This window comes from Perca fluviatilis, chromosome 16 (genome assembly GCF_010015445.1).
Source record: "Perca fluviatilis chromosome 16, GENO_Pfluv_1.0, whole genome shotgun sequence".
Lineage (NCBI taxonomy): Eukaryota > Metazoa > Chordata > Actinopteri > Perciformes > Percidae > Perca > Perca fluviatilis.
In genome coordinates, this window is record NC_053127.1 from 8,568,902 (window position 1) to 8,594,341 (window position 25,440).

Sequence of the window (25,440 nt, forward strand, 5' to 3'; positions counted from 1 at the left end):
TTTGGTGAATTTGTATGCACCTACTTCTACCTTTTTCTGAATAAATATGCCTGAAATATCTTTATCTAAAGGGAAACATTACAATCCAATTATAAAAACATAATGGAAAATATTGCAGTAAGGCTGTCAGGCATTCTGTATTGCTTTCATCTGTTTATTTTCCTTTAGATCGACTTTTTTAATTATATCTGAGTCAGCACACATGTAGCTTAGGCCTAATTTATTCTTCCCTCTTTTGCATCTTTTGTTGGTAAAGTAACCTCTGTAAATGTGCATATGACAATTATTCACCTCAGTGATATTTTATTCATTTAATAAATCCCTGGACTGTAATATTTCAGATGTTTGAGCAAGATTTCTGCTCATGTCCAAAACTTTGTGCACATTCAAAATATAACTCATCCCACCTGTGCTCTCTGGGATTTGGAGGAGTCGTGATATTTTGTGAAAAATAAAGTTATAATAGGCTATAGCCTACAAGAATAAAGTCACTATATTTCAGAAAATAATCTACCTGCACCGTAGTCTGCTGCGCATTACGTGATTGGTCTGCTGATACAGTAGATCTCAGACCGTCTGACAGACACAGAGCGCCGTTTGAGACGTTTAGGGAAGTGGCTGTACGCTGCTCTACATCGGAGGTGGAAACCCGAAACTTCTGGCAGAAATGCACGGAGCACAAACGCGACACATCTGCCGCAGCATGTCGCCAGCAGAGCGCATCCATAAACCTGAAGCTGCCCAGCTTTTTACAGCGAGAATGGGCACAAAGCGACGTCCAGTCTCATATTTGTCAGTCAACTTTTCAAAATACATTTGGGGCTGAAGCCCCGGCAAAATGTTTGATGCTGAAGGAGACGGAGCTGAGCTCCGGCAGGGTGTGTATAGTGGACCTGAGGAGGCGGAGCTCCGGCCCTATTTAACCTCTGCGACACATATATATATATATACACATATACATACATAGAGATCTATATGTATAAAGATACAGTGGGGCAAAAAAGTATTTAGTCAGCCACCAAGTGCAAGTTCTCCCACTTAAAAAGATGAGAGAGGCCTGTAATTTTCTTCATAGGTACACTTCAACTATGAGAGACAAAATGAGAAAAAGAAATCCAGAAAATCACATTGTAGGATTTTTAATGAATTAATTGGTAAATTCCTCGGTAAAATAAGTATTTGGTCACCTACAAACAAGCAAGATTTCTGGCTCTCACAGACCTGTAACTTCGTCTTTAAGAGGCTCCTCTGTCCTCCACTCGTTACCTGTATTAATGGCACCTGTTTGAACTTGTTACCAGACAAGACACTCAGTACCCAATTCGTGCTGCCTGCGCGATCCGTTCTGCGCATGCGCTGTTATACGAGGATTTACGACACTGCCCGATCTGTTCCACGCTTCCGGTCGACAGCCTCCACAGGCAAGCTAACGTTAGTTTAGCTAACAGCTAATTCGGCTAACCGCTAGCTGAGACAGCATGTAAACTTTAAAAGACCTTCAAAATAAAACTTGAAAATAAACGTTAACATATATAACAGCAGTTACGTCAGTTCTACTTTACTTGTGCTCATTTAAAATACAATCACTCAATACTTGTCTGTATTTTTTGTCTGTAATTGTCTTGCTGTAGCCTGCTTTTCCCATTAAGTTTGACTTTTTTAGACTGAATCTAGCTGTCGGCTAGCAGTTAGCCGAATTAGCTGTTAGCTAAACTAACGTTAGCTTCCCGGTGGAGGCTAGCGTGGAACAGATCGGGCAGGTCGTAAAACATTAGGCTTGTTCGAAATGAGCCAGATCTGCGCAGAATCGATCACCGGCGATCGGCGCCCAATGCATGCCGGTTAGATTTGTGTCCGACTTGATTATATACTGTCTATGGCCGTTTCTCAATCTGTGTTCTTGACTTGTGTTCTTGTGTCCCTGTGAAATGTCATCTCGTGTTGCCAAAGTACTGTCCCAATACACAAGTTCGCATTTCACCAAGAACAGTTAAGATTCCCTGAAATGTTCTTGACACGCCCATTTTACCGAGGATGCATTGGTGGTAACATAGACAGTATATAAGAATGGACCAACAGATCCCGTTGCTCTGGATGGAGACCAGTGAAGGATATTAGAAGCACTTTTCCGGTGATCGCTAGCTTTACTGCGCAGCCTCCAACTGAGAGAGACGACGTAAATGTGACGTGAGTAACCTGTCTGAAAGTTGTAAGTCTTCTGGTAGCTGTGCCGAGAGAAATCTCAATCATTCCCAATCTTGCAAAGACGGAGAGCGTAGGTATATGTAAGGAGATAACATAGGCACAGGCTAATTACTGCTAACTAAAATGCTAGTTAACATTAGTAATTAAACCTAAACAGCTCATGTAAGTCGAAACTGCCTGTGAGCTTCTCCTGTACTATACGGTAATTCCTCTACTATGTGACACAATCGTTAGCCTATTTGTACAAAAGCGTCTGCTACGGAGCCATAACGTGAGGTACAAGGTAATGGAGCCTTTTATACATTGTCATGTTTCTTTAGAAATAAACAATGGACAAATAGAGTCTTTAAACATTTCTGATGTAAAGTTATTCGCTGTCAAGTGACGTCAAAATGAATGCTAGTCAGTGGAATGCTAACGGGAGGTGATCTCTTTGTAGCATCAAAATGGCGCCATAGGAGGTTAGAGTTCTGAAGCGAAGCTTACCCCTTTGGTTGGTAACTTGTATGAACTTCGCAGCACCCATATCCCAACATTCATTTCGGCATTCAATTATAGTAGGGTTTCCGGTACATAAACAGCCCAAAAACGGGACAATTTTAATCATTTTCGCCATCTTATTCATCACTAAATTCACTTCTGAGAACATTTTAGGCGAGAAATGAACGGTTTAGATTTTGAATATAGGCAGTCTTGAGAAAATCTTTGCCGAACTGACAATTTGCTCCAAAGTTTTCGGAGCTCCATAAAGTGACACGGCCGCGAGCTTGCGCCTGCCGGGGGCGCTAGCTCGTCGCTCAGACAGTCACACTCGGAGACCCCGCTGTAAGCTGGAGGTCTTTTAGACCGGTCCCGTAAATAAAAGGCTTTTATTTCGCCATTGACGGATCGTTTGTTTAAATATCACTACACATGTCTATCATAAGATTCTTCTTCTTCTTCTTTGGAATTTTATGGCAGCCGGCATCCAATAAGTTGCATTGCTGCCATCTACGGAACTAGCACTTTAGTGCATTATATTCAGTGATACAGCCCAGTGTCTATTAAAAATTTCCCCTCCCGCTTGATCCTACTTCAAAAATACTCTCTGACTATGATTATGACCGTCTTTGACGGTCATAATTTCTACAAGAAATCAAAACATGTTGCACTGTCTCCGGTTCCTGACATGAACACAAACCACTCTGGTGCTTTCCTAAAATAAATAAAGTGCTGTTCAGAAACGTGTGACCAATCCTCATTCTAGAAATAATAACATCTTCCCTACGGCTACCCTCCCTTCTTTTACAAACATTAATTGAGTCAGTGACCTTACTAGAGATTGAGAATAAGTGCCTCCCTTTGTGTTCTTGCTCCCAGAGCTGTTGCCATTTTAAAATTGTTCCCTGCCACAAAATACTTTTACCCTCCGCCTTGGATAGATTCATGGTGACATCTATAGCCTCCTTTTGAGCAGCTTCCAACTTATCAGCCTTTTCATTTGAGGCAATACCTACATGAGCTGGGACCCATACGAATGATATTTCTACCCCTCTCCTTGTCACATCTCTAATTGCCAGAAGAATATCATATACAAGATCTTGACGACTCTTTGATAACCTTTTCCCAATACTATTAATAGCTGACACAGAGTCACTACATATCAAAACTTTTTGGTTCTGAATCTGTTCAGTCCATCGCACTGCCATCAGAATTGCATACAACTTCACTGTGAACACACTTAGGAAATTCTAGGTTCTTTTACAAGCTTGGGCATTCCACCTCTGAACAACAAAAGCTGCTCCTGTAGCACCTGTTTCTTGATCCTTTGAACCATCAGTAAAAATTAGTATCTGTACCTGATATCTTTCCATTATATGACATTGGAATTCACGCACCAAATCCGATTCAGGATTTTCTGACTTAATCCCAAGCATCTCTAAATCAGTCTTTGGGATTTCCAATTGCCATAAAGGAACTGATGGCCACAGTACTCCTGGACAAAAGGTCTTGTCATGTATAGACATTTCCTGTGCTACTGTCTCCCCTGTCCATCCAAAACTTGGAAGTCTTGTCACCTCTCTCTCCCAGCTTGCCTTAATAGTTATTTTAACTGGGTGATCACACCTTTGACCCATCAAGTTGACCCAATATTTAGCCTGAAGTTGCTTTCTTCGCAGACAGAGTGGCATTTCTCCTGATCGCACAGCTCCTGTACATATTCTCAATGCCTTAGCTTGGACTATATCTAATCCAGCTAAAACTGACTTGGCTGCAGATCCATAAACCAAACACCCATATTCAATTCTTGCTTTAATTAAATATACATACATTTGCTTCAAAGAAGCTACATCTGCTCCCAAATCTGTTCCAGCAAGACATCTCATTAAATTCAGTACCCTTTTACATTTATCTACCACTTTAGAAAAATGATCCCTCCATGTAAGTCTTGTGTCAAAAAACACCCCAAGAAATTTTAAACTTGTAACCCTTTCCAAATTCCTACCATACAATTCCAGTTTTAGACTTTCATCTATTTTCTTCCTGGTAAAAAACATAGCCTTAAACTTCTCAATAGATAATCTAAACCCCCATTTCCTTCCCCAATCCTCTACTCGGGTAAGAGTTTCCTGCACCTTCTTCAGAGTATACTTCACATTTTTTCCCCTTTTCCATAGGCTAGCATCGTCTGCAAATAGTGACTTTCCAATTCCTGGTTGAACACTAGAAAAAACATCATTAAACATTATGTTGAACAGCAATGGACCAATAACACTACCTTGTGGTGTCTCATTTTCTACCAAACACCTTCTAGATATGTCTGTCCCTATTTTCACCTGAATACTTCTATTATGTAAAAAGTCCATTACCCAGTTAAACATATTTCCCCCAATTCCTTGCATATGCATCTTGATTAAAAGACCCTCTACCCATAGCATATCATATGCTTTTTCCACGTCAAAAAATACTGCCACAACAGTCTCTTTCTTTATCTGTGCTTTTCTTATGTCATCCTCAAGACATATGAGCGAATCAATAGTACTTCTCCCCTTTCTAAAACCACTCTGACAACTAGCCATCAACCCCCTTTCTTCATTAAAGTGCATTAGCCTTCCATTCACCAACCTTTCCATTAACTTACCTAAGTGAGAAGTTAAAGCTATTGGCCTATAATTTGCTGGATTACTAGCATCTTTTCCCGGTTTTCTTATTGGAACAATAACTTTCTACAGGAATCTTTCCGTCCTCCCAAACTTTATTAATTACATGTAAAACCTTCTGAATTCCCTTATCACTTAAATGTCTTAACATACTATAACAAATTTCATCTTTACCTGGAGCTTCTTACACTTATCCAATGCATTTCTTAACTCTCTCAGTGTGAAAGGAACATTATACTTATCCTCTAATTTTCCTTTCTTTTGAATAACCTCAACATATAGACTCCTTGTTTCTTCCCTACCCTTTTTCTTCTTCTAAGAGATTACTGGAACTATGTACCTTACTCAGTGTGCTCACCATCATTTCTGCTTTCTCTAGTTTGATATAGGCCTAGCCAACTGTTCTCCATCTGAAAGGATTGGATAATTCCACTCTCTTCGACTCCCTTCCATTTTCTTGATCATTCCCCATACATCATTTATATCAATAGTACTTCCAATTGAGCTACAATAATCCCTCCAGTATGCTCTTTTCCTTTGCCTTATACTCCTTCTCACTAAAGCCTGTGCTTGCTTATATTCAATCAAATGTTGAAAGTTATGAGTTCTTTTTAATCTTCTAAAAGCTCTGTTCCTGTCCCTAACTACCTCGTCACAGTCAACACTCCACCAAGGAACCGCTTTTCTTACTAATTTTCCTGAACTTTTTGGTATTGCAACCATTGCGGCCATATAAATACTCTGTCGCAACTCAATTTCAGTTATGTCAACATCATTTGTTTCTTGGACCGAACTAATATACAACTCACTTGTTTCCATAAATTTCTTCCAGTCTACCTTTTTGAAAATCCACCTTCCATGACTATCGTTTGTGCTCAACCTTACATCAACGTTCAGTTTACATATAATTGGTAGTGATCACTTCCAATAGTGCCGTCTCCATGCACTTCCCATTCACACTTTGGAGTCATTCTACTAGACAAAAATGTGAGGTCTAATACTGACTCTTTACCAGTTCTAATATCAATCTTAGTCTTTCTACCATCATTCAAACAAACTAAGTTCCTATCATTCATTATCTCCTCAATCACCTGTCCATTGTTGTCTGTCTTTTCCCCTCCCCACAGTGTATTGTGGGCATTAAAATCTCCATATAACATTATCTCTATCCTGGCCTTCTATTCCCTCTAGTTTATTTAAGTCTAACTGTTTACAAGGGTTATAATAATATATTATTACTATTTTCTTTTTATCTGCCCATACTTCCACTACCACATATTCTTGTTCCTTCCCTGTACCCAACACCCTATAGGGTACACCCTTCCTTACAAAGGGAGCACAACCCCCACCACTTCCTTGCTCTCTGTCTTGTCTGATGACAATATAAGTAGATAAAACAAAATCAAATCTAGGTTTTAACCATGTTTCTTGAATACACATTACATCAGGTTTTACACTCCTACTATCTATAAACGGTTTAAAATCTTGACCATTCGCCCACAGACTTCCATTCCATTGGAAAATGATCATAATAAATAAGATCATCCTTTACCGACGTCCTGACTGGAGTGTACAGCAAGACAGTCCCTTATTACTTCCCATTTTAAGTCCAGCATGCCCAAATGCTGAATTGCTGCCTTTGCAATGATTTGAATCCTTTCAGTTTTGGATTTAACCTCAGCTGTTGCATTTATGACCCCTGCAATAAAGATAACCAAGTCCCTCTTTTCTCCATACTCCTTTTTCTCCTTCTCCTTCTCTTTTACAAGTTCTTGTCGCTGTGTCCATCTATTCCATGTTGCCATTTCCTGTCTAACATTTACTACATCCATCCTTTTCGTTTGTTCCACTCTTTTAACTGCTTCTGCATAAGGAACTCCATCCTGCCGCCTGCTCTCGTCCGCTTTACAGGCGAGGCGCAGTTCATCTCGAACGAGCCTATTATTAGCAGAACGGATGGTGCAGGCAGAACGGATCGGGTACCGACACCAGTCCTGTCCACAACCTCAAACAGTCACACTCCAAACTCCACTATGGCCAAGACCAACGAGCTGTCAAAGGACACCAGAAACAAAATTGTAGACCTGCACCAGGCTGGGAAGACTGAATCTGCAATAGGTAAGCAGCTTGGTGTGAAGAAATCAACCGTGGGAGCAATTATTAGAAAATGGAAAACATACAAGACCACTGATAATCTCCCTCGATCTGGGGCTCTACGCAAGATCTCACCCCGTGGGGTCAAAATGATCACAAGAGAGGTGAGCAAAAATCCCAGAACCACACGGGGTGACCTAGTGAATGACCTGCAGAGAGCTGGGACCAAAGTAACAAAGGCTACCATCAGTAACACACTACGCCACCAGGGACTCAAATCCTGCAGTGCCAGACGTGTCCCCCTGCTTAAGCCAGTACATGTCCAGGCCCGTCTGAAGTTTGCTAGAGAGCATTTGGATGATCCAGAAGAGGATTGGGGAGAATGTCATATGGGCAGATGAAACCAAAATAGAACTTTTTGGTAAAAACTAAACTTGTCGTGTTTGGAGGAGAGAGAATGCTGAGTTGCATCCAAAGAACACCATACCTACTGTGAAGCATGGGGGTGGAAACATCATGCTTTGGGGCTGTTTTTCTGCAAAGGGACCAGGACGACTGATCCGTGTAAAGGAAAGAACGAATGGGGCCATGTATCGTCAGATTTTGAGTGAAAACCTCCTTCCATCAGCAAGGGCATTGAAGATGAAACGTGGCTGGGTCTTTCAGCATGACAATGATCCCAAACACACCGCCCGGGCAACGAAGGAGTGGCTTCGTAAGAAGCATTTCAAGGTCCTGGAGTGGCATATCCAGTCTCCAGATCTCAACCCCATAGAAAATCTTTGGAGGGAGTTGAAAGTCTGTGTTGCCCAGCAACAGCCCCAAAACATCACTGCTCTGCGGGAGCTGCATGGAGGAATGGGCCAAAATACCAGCAAGTGTGTGAAAACCTTGTGAAGACTTTCAGAAAATGTTTGATCTCTGTCATTGCCAACAAAGGGTATATAACAAAGTATTGAGATGAACTTTTGTTATTGACCAAATACTTATTTTCCACCATAATTTGCAAATAAATTCATTAAAAATCCTACAATGTGATTTTCTGGATTTCTTTTTCTCATTTTGTCTCTCATAGTTGAAGTGTACCTATGATGAAAATTACAGGCCTCTCATCTTTTTAAGTGGGAGAACTTGCACAATTGGTGGCTGACTAAATACTTTTTTGCCCCACTGTATATATGCAATATGCATAAAAATCAGTACTGTGGCTCATTATATTGACCTATCCCACACTGTGAAAAAATATACTCCCCTCCCCATCCCCAAATTAAGTATACAAACATTTGTAATATTTTTTCATAAGTGAAAAATAATAATATATAATTTGATGGTAGTTTTTGACGCAGATGATTTTTTTGTCCTCTAAAGACTTTAGAGCAACTTTTTTTAAAGGGGTTCAACACACACAATAATTTTATCTCTAAAATAGGCATAGCTGAAAGTTCAAAATAGAGAGGTTAATGCTCTGATTTTTAAAAAACATTTCACACCTGCACTATTTTATCTGACACGAGAATCGCCTCAACAACTTAAAAAAGGGTCTTTTACTGTGTTTTCCAGATCGTTAGACTGAACTACTTCAAAGATGGATAAATAACACTCATTACTGACTAAATGCTGTATAAAATATAAAATCTGGCAAAAGCAAATACTACCAAACTGTCACGTGAATTATTATTGACCTGAAATGGTGAGTATTGTGAGGATGCAGTAACTCAGGAGGCAGAAATTAAGAAAATTCCCATTATGTACACTTTTAATGATAAAAGAATATTAAAACAAACAAAGTTCGAATGAGTAGATTAGTCATAAAAAAAAGCGTTGTCTCCATAAAGACATATTTCTCTGTTTTACAATAAGAAGGCATCAATCGTCAGTTTAGTGCCTTGAATCTTCCACTGTGCCTCCTCTGGTTTCCTCTCAGCCTAAATGGAAAGAGGTCTCCAACGGTACGCTGAGTTTCAGCATTGTCTCCCTCTTTTTTGTGTTTGGGTCCCGGTTTGATTCTGTGTGTGTTTCAGATTTCTTTGAACCTGGAATAAAAAGATTTGAGAACGACCATTAGACATTTATTAAGCAACCAATTACAATAACCCTGTTTAATATCCTTATTGTATTCCTTGTTTAAAGTAATTGTTTGACATTTTAGGAAATACACTTATTCATCATCCTGCTGAGAGTTAGATGAGAAGACCCTTAGCTTAGCTTAGCATAAAGACTGAAAACAGGGGGAAACAACTAGCTCGGTCCAAAGTTTAAAATACCTACTAACAGCTCTAAAGATCAACACATCATATCTCGATTGATTAATGCATTTAAAAACAGGAATGTGAAACAATAACGTGTGTGTTTAGAGGGAGTTACATAATCTAACTATTTCTTAATGAATAACAGTTGATCACCTGATCAGCACATAACTCCCCGTGGCTCCAGCAATAGACTGGAGCCAAGAGCCAACACAAAAACCTGTTTTCCTATGTTTTTGTGTCTAAGTGACTGATGGGAACAACAATCTCTGACATTGGTCCAGTATTAAGCGAGATCGCTGGAGTCGGCAGCCGCGAAACAAGCTACGGTGTAAGTTAACAGGGCAATTGTCGCCGACCCAAAATGGCTTTTCATAGTTTTAATTTGTTTCTGTCGACTTGAGTGAAGTGTATTTTACGATGCTAAAATCACTGTTTATTTACATGGAGTCTGGTGGGTTTAGCGAACGCAATTTTGCGGATGTTTTTATGTTTAAAAAAAGGATCTTACTTTTTAACAGAAAGGTCAATCTACTTAGAAATCCTTTCCATAATCTTGACAGACACTTAATCTGAGCCTGTCAGCGGTTAAACGAGCACTTTTGTGAAGATAAATACAAGCTGGACAATAATTGCCCTATTAACTTACATTGTAGCTTGTTTCGCCACTGCCGACTGCAGCGATGGACCAATGTCAAAGATTGTTATTACCATCAGTCCCTTAGACATAAAAACACAGGAAATAGGGTCCAGGTTGAAAAGAAATCAGTAGCTACCGGCATTGCCCTTTAACACGCAGACATGTAAGTGGCATCATTCTTTCAAAAATGTTAAACCATTCCCTTTAGAAGATTGAATTCTAATCTCATCTAACAGCGTCTAAAATCTTCTTTCCGATTGTACAAAGGCAGACGTGAGGCTGTTTTTGTAACACGAATGATATCCATTTGGCACACTCCTTGTCTTAATCTGGGTTTTCATTTTATGACATCCTTACTGGCTGGTTTTCAAACATGCTTTCACAGATTTGTAGTTTCTGTATAAGTAGTTACAATCCTGTTAAAAAAATCTAAATAGGTAAAGTTCAAAGAAATAGCAACAGTTTCTTTATCACCACAAGCTGGTGGTGAAACTCACCCTCTGGCTTGGGGGGCACGTCCACACCAACCCTGAGCTTCTTTGAAAACGAGCCTGGACAAAAACTGAAGACAAAACAACGTGTCAGTAAGGGTGTCGTTCCCGGATTTGAATAAGCAGTAACGACAAAAAGATCTCCGCTAATTTTGAGCCTAGTGTTTCAAGCCTTGCTGTGTTATTATAGTGTGAGAGATCAAAGATGTCAGGGAGGGGAAGAGCTGTTTCTGACCAGGCAAGCCAAGACGTCGGCAGAGATGAGCATGTAGAAGACGTTGTTCCAGCCGGTGGGAGAGATCACACCGGCCAACAGAGGACCCACCGCAGCTCCTGCACAGAACACGCCAACATCACTCACGGTTTCCCTTAATACGTAACATCAACAAGTTTCAACATTCTTAAATCCCTTTACCAGAAAACATCATGAAGTGATGAAATGTTCTCATTGAAAAGCCAAATGTTAAATGCAAAAGGAAGGCAGGATAATAGAGAAAACTAAATTAATTTAATATGTCAATATTTCACTCGTTTAAATTGTCTTATATATTATATGTTAACCGTTACCTTTTCAATTTGTTTTTACTATTGTCAGTTTAAATTTCACTTTCCATTTTCAAACCTTCATAACAGTATCTCATTTCCTTTTTTAATAAACAGTTTTATGGCCTTATCCTGAGTCCTTCCAAAGAATACATTTTTTAATTAATTAATTGGAATTAATTCCCTGCACCACAAAGGAGAAACAGCAAGTGGTGTGTGTTGCTTTCTACTCATATTATCATGAGTAATGAAATATAATTTATTTAATCAAATTTATTTTTCCTTTTCAATTTGAAATTTCTGTATAAAATTATCCTCCACGGGTATAAAAGGCTAGAAACTAAGGTAAGTTGTTTTGGCCAGTTTGCTGCAGCAGAACAAACTGTAAATACACAACACCAACATATTATCACTTTTTAAGATTACAAGGTAAACAGTTTGCTATTTACACATCGAGCAGACACGGAGCAACATTATCACATGGAGTTGTTTTGTCCAGTGTTAATCCCCTTTAGCTCTGAAAATCTAACTGTCCCTAGTGGTTAAATGCTTCACGTTATTCACAGGCTTGACGCCAGAACTTTTTAGCTGAAAATCTAAAAAAGAAATCTAGCATGATGAGCAGCATTTCTGGGTCATAAAACCAAAACAGTGAGCTAAAATAGGCTGAAAGCCACCATACAGCTGAAAGGAACTACATACAGTAGCTGAGAGATAATACTCATTTGATCTATAGTTACAAATAATGATTAAAAGAGTGATGTAAAAATAACTGCATACGTACCTATTGATCCAGTGCCGTCAATAATTGCTGTCACCGTTGACAACGCCCTGGAGTTTCCTCTCAGGCTCTCGTGTGTTCCCTGTTGCAACAAAGACACAAAATACAAAAGTGTTCACATCATAATAAACTTGAAATAATAGCACTGATTAGGCAGAATGGCAATTTTCAGCAGAATGTTATATATTATATTATTTGATTATTAATTAGTGACACATTCATGTGTTCATCACTTTATTGTTGCAGCTGGTAAAGGTGGAGCTCATTTTAATGACTTTACTGCTGGGTAGTTCAATCTATAATACATGTCATCATTTATTAGTTGATTTACTCGTATATTTTGTTTTAATCATCTGAATCTGTAAAGTATGATGATTTGTTAACAGACGGCAGCGACAAAACGGTGGGTTTCCCATGATGCTTCAGGTCTTACCAGGTCAGCAGATACAGCAGTAGTGATGAGGGCGTACGGTCCGTTCACCAGGCCTCCACACAACAGCAGCATACCTACATATAAGAACAAAAACACTCTTAATAAAGACTAAATACACCTCTTTTTATATACAGTTTGTTTCTACACTGTATATAAACCATAGACCGTATATAAAGATGGACGACAGGTCTCCACTTCCTCCCGCTTTACAAAAGTGAAGCTAAAATAACCCGGATACGCGCGCCACCATCTTGTAATTTTGGAGTCTGCACAGTAGTGATTCTTTAACTGTCTATGTAGCGATCGGGCGGTGGAGCCGTGGTATCAAAGTCCCGCCCATACACCCACTCGACCAATCGCAAGTCAATCATGACACTTCACCCCGTTTTTACAGCACAAATAACTAATAAAAAACGAAACTTATCAGAAAAATGAACACTTGAATGAACATCAGCGTCATAAGAACAACGTAAAAATGACAGAAACATCTTTGGGAAAAACGTATTTCACATATACTTTGACTTTTTAGTTTGGCCCGTGTTCCATCCACTAACACTGAGGGGACGGGATTTATACTGCAGGGTGATGAAGATCTTTTGGCTTCACTTAGTCTATATCCACGACCTTCCACTTTCGGGATTGCTCCGATGCCGCAGGGATTTCCGTCGGATGCATGTCTTTTCGCCGATGTCCGTTACCTTCTGCTTTCTTTGTGTTGTAATTTTAACCTCTGGTGGATTTGTGAGGACTATGGTTAACTGCTCCTCAGATCTCTGCAGGGTAAATCCAGACAGCTAGCTAGACTATCTGTCCAATCTGAGTTTTCTGTTGCACGACTAAAACAACTTTTGAACGTACACGTGTGCCACCAAAACAAGTTCCTTCCAGAGGCTATTTTGCAGCGGCACCGTGCGGAGCTTAGTGCCGCCCAAGACGATTGTGATTGGTTTAAAGAAATGCCAATAAACCAGAGCACGTTTCTCTCCTATCCGGGAATGCTGTGTGGAGTAGCCAGACCTTCCTCCGCTCCGCAGCGTGTGGATGGTCTGGCAAAGCGAGACTAAGCTTCACTTAATACAGTCTATGCGTCCACCCGTGATATAATCGTTGAGTCATTTCTGATAACGGACGACTTATTTTGTACTTTTAAAGCAATACTGTAAATTTTAGCCCTACAAGTTGTGTCATTGGAACTACAACTGCAGCTAAAAGTTACATAGTGTTGCTTTAAACAGGGCTACTCTGCTTTCGACTTCGAGTTACATCAGGAGGGTGCGGTGGAGTCTGAAGAAATGATTTGGTACACTGTGAGCACAGCGTGGAGAAGTTAAAGACTTCTGTCGAGCTATCTGCTCTCCCCTGCACACACCACCACCTCATTAGGACTAACTGACCTGTAACTCTCTTCTTTTCTACTTCGGCTCATTCTAGCGGGGAAAAGCAAAACCTTCTGAGAAATAAAACAGACATGAGTGAAGAAGTCTTACCGACTGTAGTACCAATGCTCCTTTGTCCGATGTAATTATAGAGGAAAAGCTGGAACCGGAACAAAAGAGACAATAGGCAGACATCACACAATCAGCTTAACTTTCAGACGTATATATACTGTATGTCTACTGCTAGTATGTTCATTTTTTTCCCCCAAGACAAATATCCTTATCCATTTAAAACACACTACTGTTGATTAGTTTGTAACTTGCTGTTATATTGATATATTGTTTTCAGGAGATTTCAAAATTTCAAATTTCTTTCCATTTAGGATTTCAAATTCAAATTCCATGCAGTCATAAAATAATTTGATTTATTACATGACACTAACCATTGGGGCAGCAGCAATCAACATGACGCAGCAAGTTGTCGCTCTCCCACCTGTGTAGTCAGACACAAGGCCTGCCGCGATCCCTCCTGTAGACACACAGCACATTTCATTTTTTTTATTTAGCCTGGAAGGTCCCACTGAGATACAAGAGCGCTTCTTCCAGGGAGTCCCGGACATTCAAGTCAGATCATGTCTTCCTGGCTGCGATCGTGTTTATCTGTTACACCATTTTAACTATAATAGCATGTTGGTAATGAACACAACAATAAACAATTCCCATGTCATAAACATGTTGGAAAATGAAACCTATCAGTCTGAGCTCAAAGCTTACCCACGATTCCTCCTACATCAAACAGCGTTGACATGTCTCCTGCCTGTTTTGCCTCAAAATGGGCTGAAAATGAGAAATAAAACATTAAAAATAATGTGGATGAAATTATATCACGTGTATGATATTCTCCTCATTTGGGAAAAAAATAGGAATAAAGCATGAGTGTAAATACTGACCAACATTTGAGATGTAGAGAGGAAGCCAGTAGAGGAAAGTGTAGCTGACCAGCTTGGCGAACAGCAGGCAGAGAGAGAACTCCACCACTCCCTGAGTCAGACATAAAAACACCATTAAAACCTTTTATCATCTTAAAATGTCTTAATTATCACAGTGCTTTAACTCTCAATCAACTGTCTTATTTTATGTGGCTAAAATGTATTTTGTTGGCCGACTGCCATCTCCTGTATACTATATACTAAGAAAGACTATGGAGAAGGAGCTCATACAAAATACTCATAATCCCCCCCACCCCATTTCATTAAAAATTTTGGAAATAATTTCTAATAAAATGAAAAGTCCTTATGTGTGTATTTTATGCGATTACACGTATAACATCTTTCAACTAGATCTCATTGCGTACGTTTTTATTGGTATATTTGCAGATGTCAGTGTCATTCCTGATACCGCCACCAGGTGGTGCTATAGTAAGCCATTTTCAAATCCTAAACATAGTGGTTGTATATATCATTCAAACTGTACACATTCTAAATATATAAAACACATTACCATTTATTTATTTTTTATAAATACAACTTTAAAATACGAAATAATGTACCAATAATTCAGAATGACCTTTTTCTAATTCAGCTCTTTTAAACCAAAGCAAAACCAGAAGGACATTTTGATAGTCAGTGTGTTAGTGTCCACTCACAGGTATACTGAGAGCCCCACAGAAGCTGATGGCCTCAGGGTGCTCCTCAACAACGACAACCTCTGCGGGCTCGGTGGCGATGGCACCGTTGACCGATCTCTCCACATGGGACGAGTTCTGCAGGAGAGGCTCCGTCTCGCCGCTCTCCTGTTCGCTCTGACAACACAAACGCACACATGCATGAGTTTAAGCAGTCTTTGTTACGGATGAATTAGGAAGATGAATGTTGGTGCTTTTAACTCACATGGTGCTGAGGAGGAGTGCAGTTGACGTCTTCGGGTTCTGAATAAAAAAAAAGAGAGGAAAAGATGCAAGTGAGAACTTCAAAGCAACATTCAAGTTGGGCAAGAGATGTAGTCTTAGATGACAAGATACACTACAAGATACCAAACACGTCTCACACTTAACTCGGTACTGATGGGGTGAAATTAATATTCTGCCTCTGGGTAAAACAGGGACAAATCAACTCATCGATCAGTCGATTGACCGAAAACGTTGCACATTCCTGCACAAACTGTACAGCTCTTCCACTGAAAAACAGATATCTTTCACATTTTTCTTTTTTACATTATGTCTTTGTCGTTAGGCACCAAAACATCAACACACATTTGTTGTATGTGCAAACCTACTTGGCAATAAAACTGATTCTGATTCAGTTATGTATTCAAAAAAATGGGAAACATTTGTTGCTTTCCTCGGTTTTATATCATTGTAAATTAAAAAGACAGAGAACAACTACTTCTGGGTGTGGTGATTTTGTTACAATCTATTTCGTGAGAACTCCGAAGAAAGCCTCTCTCATCTGTTTTATTTGTATCATAAACTGTACCACTGTTTTCCTATCTGCGTCAACCAACCTTGAGACAATCCTTCTGTTCATCTGGACTCTCTTTCTTATCTTACTACACACCATCCAAGTGAATGGAGCGATTGTGTGTCTCATTAAACCTTTAGAACACTGTAACCTTAAACCCTGCACCGTGTCACTTTGTTCTCCGAGCGCTCGCCGCTGCTTTCAGAATCAATTAACAGAGGTCAAGCCAGTAGATGATAGGATTAGAACCACAAAACAACCGTGATCGGATTGTTTCACAACACAGAGCTAAGGTTAGCTCACTTTGAACGAGGTAATGGTACTGTAGCTCAGTTTAACATCAACCTTTAAACCTACATTGTGTAATTTTTTGAGTTGATTCTTAGCAAAAAAAAAAAACTTTCACAAATATGTGCTCATTCATGTGTAATTACTTCCACCAACTAATCAAAGTATTCTCGTAAGCGTAGAATCTGACATTCAGAATCATTCAGTATATATACGAGCGAGTCGCTCGAATGACAGCCCGCCATGTAGCGCCTCCATCTTTAAAATACATCAGCCAAAGAGGGAAATACCTCTGCCTTTCGCCCTCTTATACTCAGTGGCACCGTGACGAATGTCAGGGGGAGATTACTCGCCAGGGAATCGAAAAAGAGAATTAAAACGACAAGGCGACAGGCAAAGCAACAAGACCAAAGTTAATATTGGAGTGGCTAGAACAGCTGCGTGTAAACGATGGAGATACTAAGAACTAATTTCGGGTTTGGCCACCGTAGGAGTTAAAACGTGCTCGGCATGGGAAGGGCTATAAAGTAATATTCAGTTGGTTGTCATACACAATTTCACCGCTAGATGGGAGAAATTCTTACACAATGTAGCTTTAAAGTAACAGCAGCCGAAAACAGTTTGCATTACAAAAATGTGGTCGAGCACGATCCTGCAAGTGCAGATGTGTCTGTAATTTGCCCAGACACACCCTGTCTTAATAAATAAACGCTTTGGATTTACACCAATTATGTGGGAGCATCTCTCTGTGAAAGAGCTTTGTGTGTGTAGGTGTCAATGATGAACAGAAACTGACTCTCAACCAGGAAGAAGAAGCACAGGATCCCAGTGGAGGCGATGATAAGTCCAGGGACGATGAAGGACATTCCCCACGCCGAGGACACGAAGGCTCCTGCGATAAGGGAGCCCAAGATGTTGCCCACTGAGGTGTGGGAGTTCCAGACACCCATGATGAATCCTCTCCTGATGATCAAAACACAAGAGTTGTCAGCCACGTTAAGGAAGTAGCTTTGGGCCCTCTGCAGTCTACTCAGTGGTTAGATTGGAGATGTTTAAACTGTGATGGGTCAGTCTGTAGTATGTCCAGCTGATATTCCCACAGTGCTAACCCTAGACTAACCTTCTGTTCCTGTTGTGAAGTTTGAAGAAGAGCTTTGCTAAAGTAACATGCCGCCTGTTTACTCCAGCTTGTTATAGGCTGCATTTATTGTATACTTGACACTAAAACAGGAAGATGTTCCTGTTTAAATCTGCACACATTTTGATGCTAAGCTTCCAGTTTCTTTTACCAATAACTGCTGGTTTCTTCTTTTCTTATTCAACTGTTGCTCAGAGGGATCTTTGTCTCTTTCTGCCCTTTCAGTTGTCAGTCTGGTTGAACCATTGCACAGTGATTTGTTCTCCATTTAAAAAATTAAATAATCTATTTGTACAGAGGACTTTCTACAACCTAAAAGCATCAACGGCCAGTCAGATATAAAGAGTAGCCCTCTCAGACATCTAACTGGGGACAACCAAGCTTTTTTGGCAGGAGATACCAAACCTTTGAACAGTAGTGTATATTTCAGAGGCAGATGATGTGGATTTGATGCTTGTCTGAGATAAATCAAACCCAGTTCTCACTGTGCTGTCAAAACGTGACAAATGAGGATGCGTGAGTCAGCGAGCTACAAAAAAAGCATCTAATGCTGCATCGTCAGCAGGACTACACTGCAGTGCACATCGTGCAGTACTCACTTCCCCTTTCCAAACCAGTTGCCGACACATGCCACCACTGCAGGCCAACCGGTGGTCTGCATGAGCCCGTTCATGACCTGCAGAAGGAAACAAACAGAGGGAGAAACCAGCCTGTGTTAACATACAGCATCAAAGCCTTTTAACGCTGGTACAAGCATAGTTAAAAAAAAAAAAGGACAATTAGAGGAGACCAGTGAGCAGTAGGGGGGGTTGAAATGAATCATTGCATCGCGATGCGGACCTGGACGATTCTGCATCGATGCAGTGACAGACCATAATCGATTATTGCCTACTGATGTTACTTGTTGATTTTTTCCGGTTGCTTTTGTTTTTGCCTTTTGTCTGTTGTGCTCAGACATTAAGGAAGTGTCTTTTTTAAGAGCAGATACAATAAAAAGGGGAGTTCATATATCTGACTGCTTGAATTTGTTTATGAAAACCACGTGTAGCAATATATAATACTATCGAGGAGGTGACGCACCGTGATATCTAATCGATTCGAATCATTGACGGGATAATCCACATTGAATCGAATGGAATCGTGAGACCGGTCAGGATTCACACCCCTAGTGAGCAGTGAGTCTTTACATTTACACACCAAACCTACATCCAGCCCAGACACAGTCACACTGCAGTCACATGACGCAGCCGTGAGTCCTGTGATGTGTGTTTGTGAGGAAAGCCTGACTAAGCCCCCATGAGATCTCTACATATGTAAAGGAAAGAGATGATAATTACGGTCTGTACTGACCCACAGCTCCCAGTCGTAACCTGTAACGGGGTAAAAGGGTTGTCAATCAATACAATAAATCTATGATTTTTTGATTGCTTCATGTAGGTGCTTCAGTCTTTAAAATGTATTGATTAATAGGTGTATTATTATCTATACCATGAGTTATATTTCTAATTATAGTTCCCCACAGGTTGTTGAAAGTACTTGTGGAATTTGACTCCAGGGGAGGGTCATGTGACCATGTGAGGCTCATCTGACACTTCTGAGCTAGAACACAGCATTGCTTTCTTGAGCTACAAACTATGGAGTAGACTTATTTATTTAACTGCATAAACATAAAACGTTCTCTGGTTTCAGCTTCTCAAATCTCTTTTGTTTTATAGCGTTGGTTAATTGCTGGGTTTGAACTAAAACCATTTGAAGACATCACCTTGGGCTCTGGCCAATTATGGCTGCCTTGTTTATGTTTTTTGACATTTGAGAGACTAAATAAGTAAACAGGAAAAAAAGAAGTTATTTGCAGCCTTAATTAATACACAGGAAGGGAAAGTAGCCTGTACACAAAACTGGTGTCTTCACTTGTTTCTGACATAATCCAAGTCTTACAAGACTAAAATCTGATTGTGCAGAGTGAGAGGTCTGAAACAATGGCTTGATTCCCATACCAGTTTCATTTCCAGCATTTGTGTGTGGTTATTACTGTTTTAAGGGACTTTTAAAAAAAAGACTGAAGTGAGACAAAACTCTTCTGACTCTGAATTCACTTGTACTGAGTCCACAGTGAGACCAACATTCATTTCCCTATGAGTCCAGAGACCAATGAAACCTAGCATGCGTGTGCGTGTGTTGGTGCACGTTTGGTGGTGAGTCAGCAATAAACAGCTCATCTGATCTCTGTAATTCCCTTTTTCTTCCCAAATGTGAGTTTGTTGCATGCAGCAGTTCTGCCTCACCAAATGTAAATGACAAGACTACAGCCATTAAAAGCGTCGTTATTCTGTACAAGGTTTTGAAGGTACATTTTGGAAAATGTAAACAAAAGAGTTGTACCGCAACAGAAAGACAGACAACTTGACAAGTTTATAGGCAGATCTTTTGTTATACAAACAAATAGTTAAAAGGAATAGTTTTAGCATTTTGGGAAATATTCACTTTGCAACTAAAATTGTAAAGATGTCAATTTTAAAATGGTTTTAAGGTTGAGTTATGTGCTGTAACAACCGTTATCCATCCACGCAGAACGTCATGTTAAGGTATAAGTGTACGTTGCCAGATAGGGTCAATGAGCACAGCTGTTGGTCTCTACAGAGGCGTGATATCACCAAAACTGTGACTACAGTAAAGCTGTACACAGTGCCCAGCTGTTGTTCGCCAAGTTTTCTACAAAGTAACTTCAACCTGAAACCATTCCAACTACTGCTCCACGATTAGCACGTGCAAGCTTATTCTGCTAAATGTATTAAAGTGACAATTTTGCTGTTCGTAGGTCCCGTTGTAGGTAGCACAAAGTGGCAGGGTCACTGAGTCGCCAAAATTACAGGGTAATTTCACGTCAATCTGGCAGTTAGATTTGGCAATTTGTTGTGTTTACGTGGAAATTCTGTTCTGATGATGGCACTAAGGACAAAGTTGTGGGGGTCTTCTATGTTTACAAAAAGGTACAAAAGAAAGTGTATAATTTTTATAATGTGATTTTGTGCGTTTACCTGGATGAAGGCGTAGTACCCTAACGAGTGGATGTTCCAGTAGAAGCCGAGGCCGAACAGACATGTGAACAATCCACTCCCCAGCATACCAAAACTCAGGTAGTAACGCAGAGGGAGGCGCTCTCCGAACATCCCACTGTCAACACAAGAAGAAAAATTATGACTCAATATAGCACATTCTCTCTCACACACACACACACACACACACACACACACACACACACACACACACACACACACACACACACACACACACACAAGAGACAAAAACATAAGGTCTGCAGGCAACAGCACATACAAACCTGAAAAACATGCCGATGGCATAGGCAACCAGGAAGGAGTTATCCAAGACCCCAAACAGCGTCTTATAGTTGTCCTGGTCTAGAGGGACAACACAGATTAAACTATTAGCTTTCTCCTTAGAGTATAACCATTTATAATTCTAGACATTTTATAAACTAGTAGGATTTGTACAGCACAAAGAGCCCTCAGGAGCTTCCCACCCAACACGGCCATTTGTGTTTGCTGAAACGCATGACTGAGCCAGGGTCTTCAACCAGTAAATGAACCCTGCCATGATGGGAGAACAGCCCATGCCCACATGAAAAGCATTCTAAAACTGCACCTTATGACACCTTAATATCCATAATGTGGCTATATGTTGAGGATCTCATATAACAATATACATTTCCCAGTGCTAGTTTGCAATATCTACTCTTTAGTTTACAGATGACAACAAGTAAAGGACTTACCAAAGGGCGCCCAGTCGCACCATGTAGCATTGTCGGTTACGTTAAAGTCTGCTGGCCGAATGACTGTGGAACAGTTTCTGTGAAGCTCACTCTGAAAATCAGACGGAAAAACAGTTGAAACGACCCAGATAAAACTCTCCCAGAGACAGTAGTATACGGCACTAGATGGGTTTAGATATTGGTATCATACAGGGGTTGCAGGACCTTGCGAGTGCAGACAAAAAAATTGTCTTTTTTATTGTATATTCCATTGCCTTTCATGATATTAAATATGTCCACTTTTACTGCAAATAATCTGTCTGTAGCGTTAAAGGACCGTAATCCATACCATAGCTGCTGCATGTTTTTGACCATTTATTAAAATACATAAACAAAGACTCGAAGCAACCAAATGCTCTTTCAGCATCTAAAGGAATTATAGCTGTGGATAAGGTGCATTTTATATCAAAAGCATGTCTGAAAAATCTGTTGAATCATTATGGATAAAGAGAGACATGTAGGGGTCCAGAAGATTGACGGTTAGCTTTTCTGTGTGCAGAGCATTCAAACAGGGATTTATGCTGTTTTTTAATGTGTGCAGCAGGTCTAAGAGTTAGGGACCTAATTGTGACAAAAAGGCATATTTACATATTTAACAGAGCCAAGTGTTATAGAGAACGAGTGCAAAAACGACAACAAAAAGACGGAACAAAACAAACCCTCAAGACTGAAGCTAAACAATTATCTGCTAAGATTGTCATAAAATTATTGAAAGGGATTGTTTACTGCTGCCGCTCGCCTCCGTAGTAATGTCGCCGTCTGAGGTTTTCATTCCAGGAACGTGTGCTACAGGATTGTTCAATTTAACCTTGAGAGATAACAAATAGCTTGGATGGGCGCTATTGAGATAAAGCTTTTGTATAACTCTATAAGAAATTATGTTGTTTTCATCCATTCATTTATCTCCTTTCTAATCCTATTGTTTCTTTAATAGGTTGAAGACTTGTGCACGAGCTCAAATTCTTGTGACGCTAACTGGATTTCATGTTTTCGAAACTGATATGAAGGAGCTCCCGAGAGTATCTTACAGGCAGCATTTGACCCTTGACCCACACGTGTCAAGTTCCTGCAAAAACCCTGTAGCTGAAAAGGGATAGTATTGTCCCAGTCACCTTAACAATGCTGATAGGTTTCCGTGACAGATGGTAGGCCGTGTAGAAGAGGAAGGTGAGGAAAAGAATGTAACCGCGATACCTGCAAAAGAGAGATGAAAGAATAAAGATGTGGTGGCACAATAGGTATTAATTATAGTAATGTTATAACTAATTACAATACTGGCCATTAAGAATGTAATCTTTTTCAATTTGTACATCGTGAAAGGAGAATTTTACACATAAAAAATATATACATTTTTATGTTAAAACCTTTCTATTGACACAGAAACATAAGCAAATTGCTGCCAGCATGTTATGGATCAACTGTGTTTATACTGGTGGAGAGAGTGAGTAATAAGTTACTCACTCTCAGAGAGTGAGTAACTTATTTATTAGAAGTATTAGCAAAATAATAAAAATAGTCAAATGATTATCCCTAAATCACACACCTGATATCAGCCCGTGAGGTGGCACGTGTGTTATAACAGATTTCTAATGCTAGTAAACTATGATAAAATATTAGAAACATATCAAGTTTTGACAGATCCGACACCAGTGGTGGAAAGTAACTAAGTACAGTAGATGTACTTACGTTTTGTACTCCTGTACAAATTTGAGGTACTTTACTTGAGTATTCCCATTGAATTACTACTTTAAATATTCTATCCTACTACATTTGAGAGGGGAATAATGTACTTCTTACTCCACTACATTTATCTTACAGCTATAGTTAATTTACAATTTAAGATTTTAAAGTAAAAACAAAAACATAAAATACAAAACACTGTTAAAGATTAAACCAGTGGTCCATATACCTTTAATTATTACCCAATATTTCACAAAGAAAAAAGGAAAGGCTAGAGAAAAGTCCTAAAAATAAATACAGATTTATGTTTTTTCTTCTTTCCTAAAATACGTATGTACTTGTACTTGAGTGTATTTTGAATGAAGACTTTAACTTGTAATGGAGTATTATTTCCATTGTTGTATTGCTACTTAACTTGAAGTGAAAAAAAGGGAAGGACCCGAGTACTTCTTCAACCACTGCCTGACACTGTGTCAGCAAAAACTGAACATTGTAGACTTCACAAAGACAGGATTCATTGCAGGGCTGCTGTACTTGTTTGCATTAGATGAAACAGGTGTACCTAACAGACAGGTACATCAGTGTTTATAGCACATCCTAGCGTAGTGACTCAACAATGTCGACCTTCTTTAGCTCCTCATTATGTTTTTATCACATATACTTGAAAGATGGCATGGCATTGTTAGGAAAGAGTTTCAGTTAACATGAATTATTCATTACACTGAAGGATTTTGCAACAGACAGCCTGCCGGAAATGCTTACAAACGAATAAGAAGGGCGTAAATGTGTAAAAGCACAGGTACAACATTTACCTGGGATTCTCATAACTAATCTTCAATCATAATTGATAAATCAGTCAATTTTCAAGCACACATTGCAAACATTTGATGGTTTCAGTTTCTCAAATGTGTGGATTTGATGCTTTTTCCTGTCTTACATTACAGTAAATTAAAAATATTTGGGTTTTTGACTGGATCGGAATTGTTTTTTTGAAGGCATCCCCTTGGGCCCTTATGATGTGCATTGTTCAGTTTTCTGATTGATCATGCAAATAATTATTGGTTGCAGACCTGCTGTGATTATCTCATAGTATAACACTCTTATTATTCGGACTTAGTAAATCAAAGTTAGAGGATACAAAGTAATTATTTGGACATAATTAGTCCTACTTTTTATTTTTTTCATTAATTTGTGAAGAATGGGCTTTTTATTTTTTACTAAAGTGCTGAACCATGAGGGACTCGATTGCGGGATAATCAGCACAAAAAACAGTAATGAATACCCAGTAATGAAGTGACTGAAACTGAGAGGTTATTAAAATAAAATGCCCCTTGTCTTTTTCCAAATCGATTTGGCGTGGCTGTTGATAGTCACATCGAAACTGAAACGTACATAGCCCAATTAAAAACAAGCAGTAGCTATGAATTTGTAAGGTAGTATGATATAGAAAATTATGTATTTATCTAATGAACTCTGGGTTAATAGCCCGCATTACAAATTCACAGAATGTGTGTTTATCGATGCGGTTAAGACAATCATTTACAAAAAAAAAAAAAAAAAAAAAAAAAAAAAAAAAAAAATTAATTTAAATATTTTTAAAAAAAAAAAAAAAAAAAAAAAAAAAAAACAGGGAGAGAAACACACACACACAAAAAAACTGTTCAAACTTTTTTTAAAATTTAGGAAAACGTCAAACTTTAAAAATACTTAGATTCCAGGCATGTCCTCTGCGTGATATTATCGGACAATTAAAGGCACCGTTTGGAGCCAATTTACCGGCTTTATTAAGGGGTAGTAACGGCACAATGCGGGTAAGAGAGATAGCTAGCCTTGGGGAAAAACACTTACTTGTTTTGTACTAGCAAACGTTAGCTACAGGTTCAAAGTAGACCCCAGCTGCTAACTAAAGGAATAGAGCAGTAGCCATGCAGCTTCGTGGTGGGAGACACAGTCCGTAAACATCCAGCAGTTCTCCATACTGAGAGTTTATATTACGCACCGGGTCCGGAGAGCCAGCCTACATCTGTGCTGCTGTAGAACTTCAAAAAAAAGGCGTCCGTTATGATTGAAATAAAAAGGATTATTATTAGCTTAAAT

General features: G+C 39.4%; 1 protein-coding gene across 1 annotated transcript; it reads right to left on the bottom strand.

Moving 5' to 3' along the window:
• Nucleotides 1–9,168: 9,168 nt before the first annotated feature.
• slc37a2 (solute carrier family 37 member 2) lies at nt 9,169–25,320 on the bottom strand. The gene is made up of 19 exons (XM_039777954.1): nt 25,293–25,320; nt 25,192–25,201; nt 22,776–22,857; nt 21,625–21,715; nt 21,175–21,253; nt 20,873–21,008; nt 18,434–18,510; nt 17,493–17,659; nt 15,839–15,876; nt 15,595–15,750; nt 14,900–14,990; nt 14,724–14,786; nt 14,393–14,478; nt 14,061–14,109; nt 12,574–12,647; nt 12,144–12,222; nt 11,052–11,149; nt 10,823–10,887; nt 9,169–9,472 (listed from the first exon to the last, which is right to left on the bottom strand). The coding sequence occupies exons 1-19, from the start codon at nt 25,318–25,320 to the stop codon at nt 9,457–9,459; spliced, it is 1,485 nt and encodes a 494-aa protein (XP_039633888.1). The 3' UTR covers nt 9,169–9,456.
• Nucleotides 25,321–25,440: the final 120 nt, after the last annotated feature.

Coding starts and splice junctions, on each gene's coding strand:
- slc37a2 (XM_039777954.1), bottom strand. CDS start 25,320: ATGGAGAACTGCTGGATGTTTACGGACT. Junction 21,254..21,624: donor GTGCGACTGGGCGCCCTTTG/GTAAGTCCTTTA, acceptor TTGTCCCTCTAG/ACCAGGACAACTATAAGACG. Junction 12,223..12,573: donor CTGCTGTATCTGCTGACCTG/GTAAGACCTGAA, acceptor TTGTTGCAACAG/GGAACACACGAGAGCCTGAG.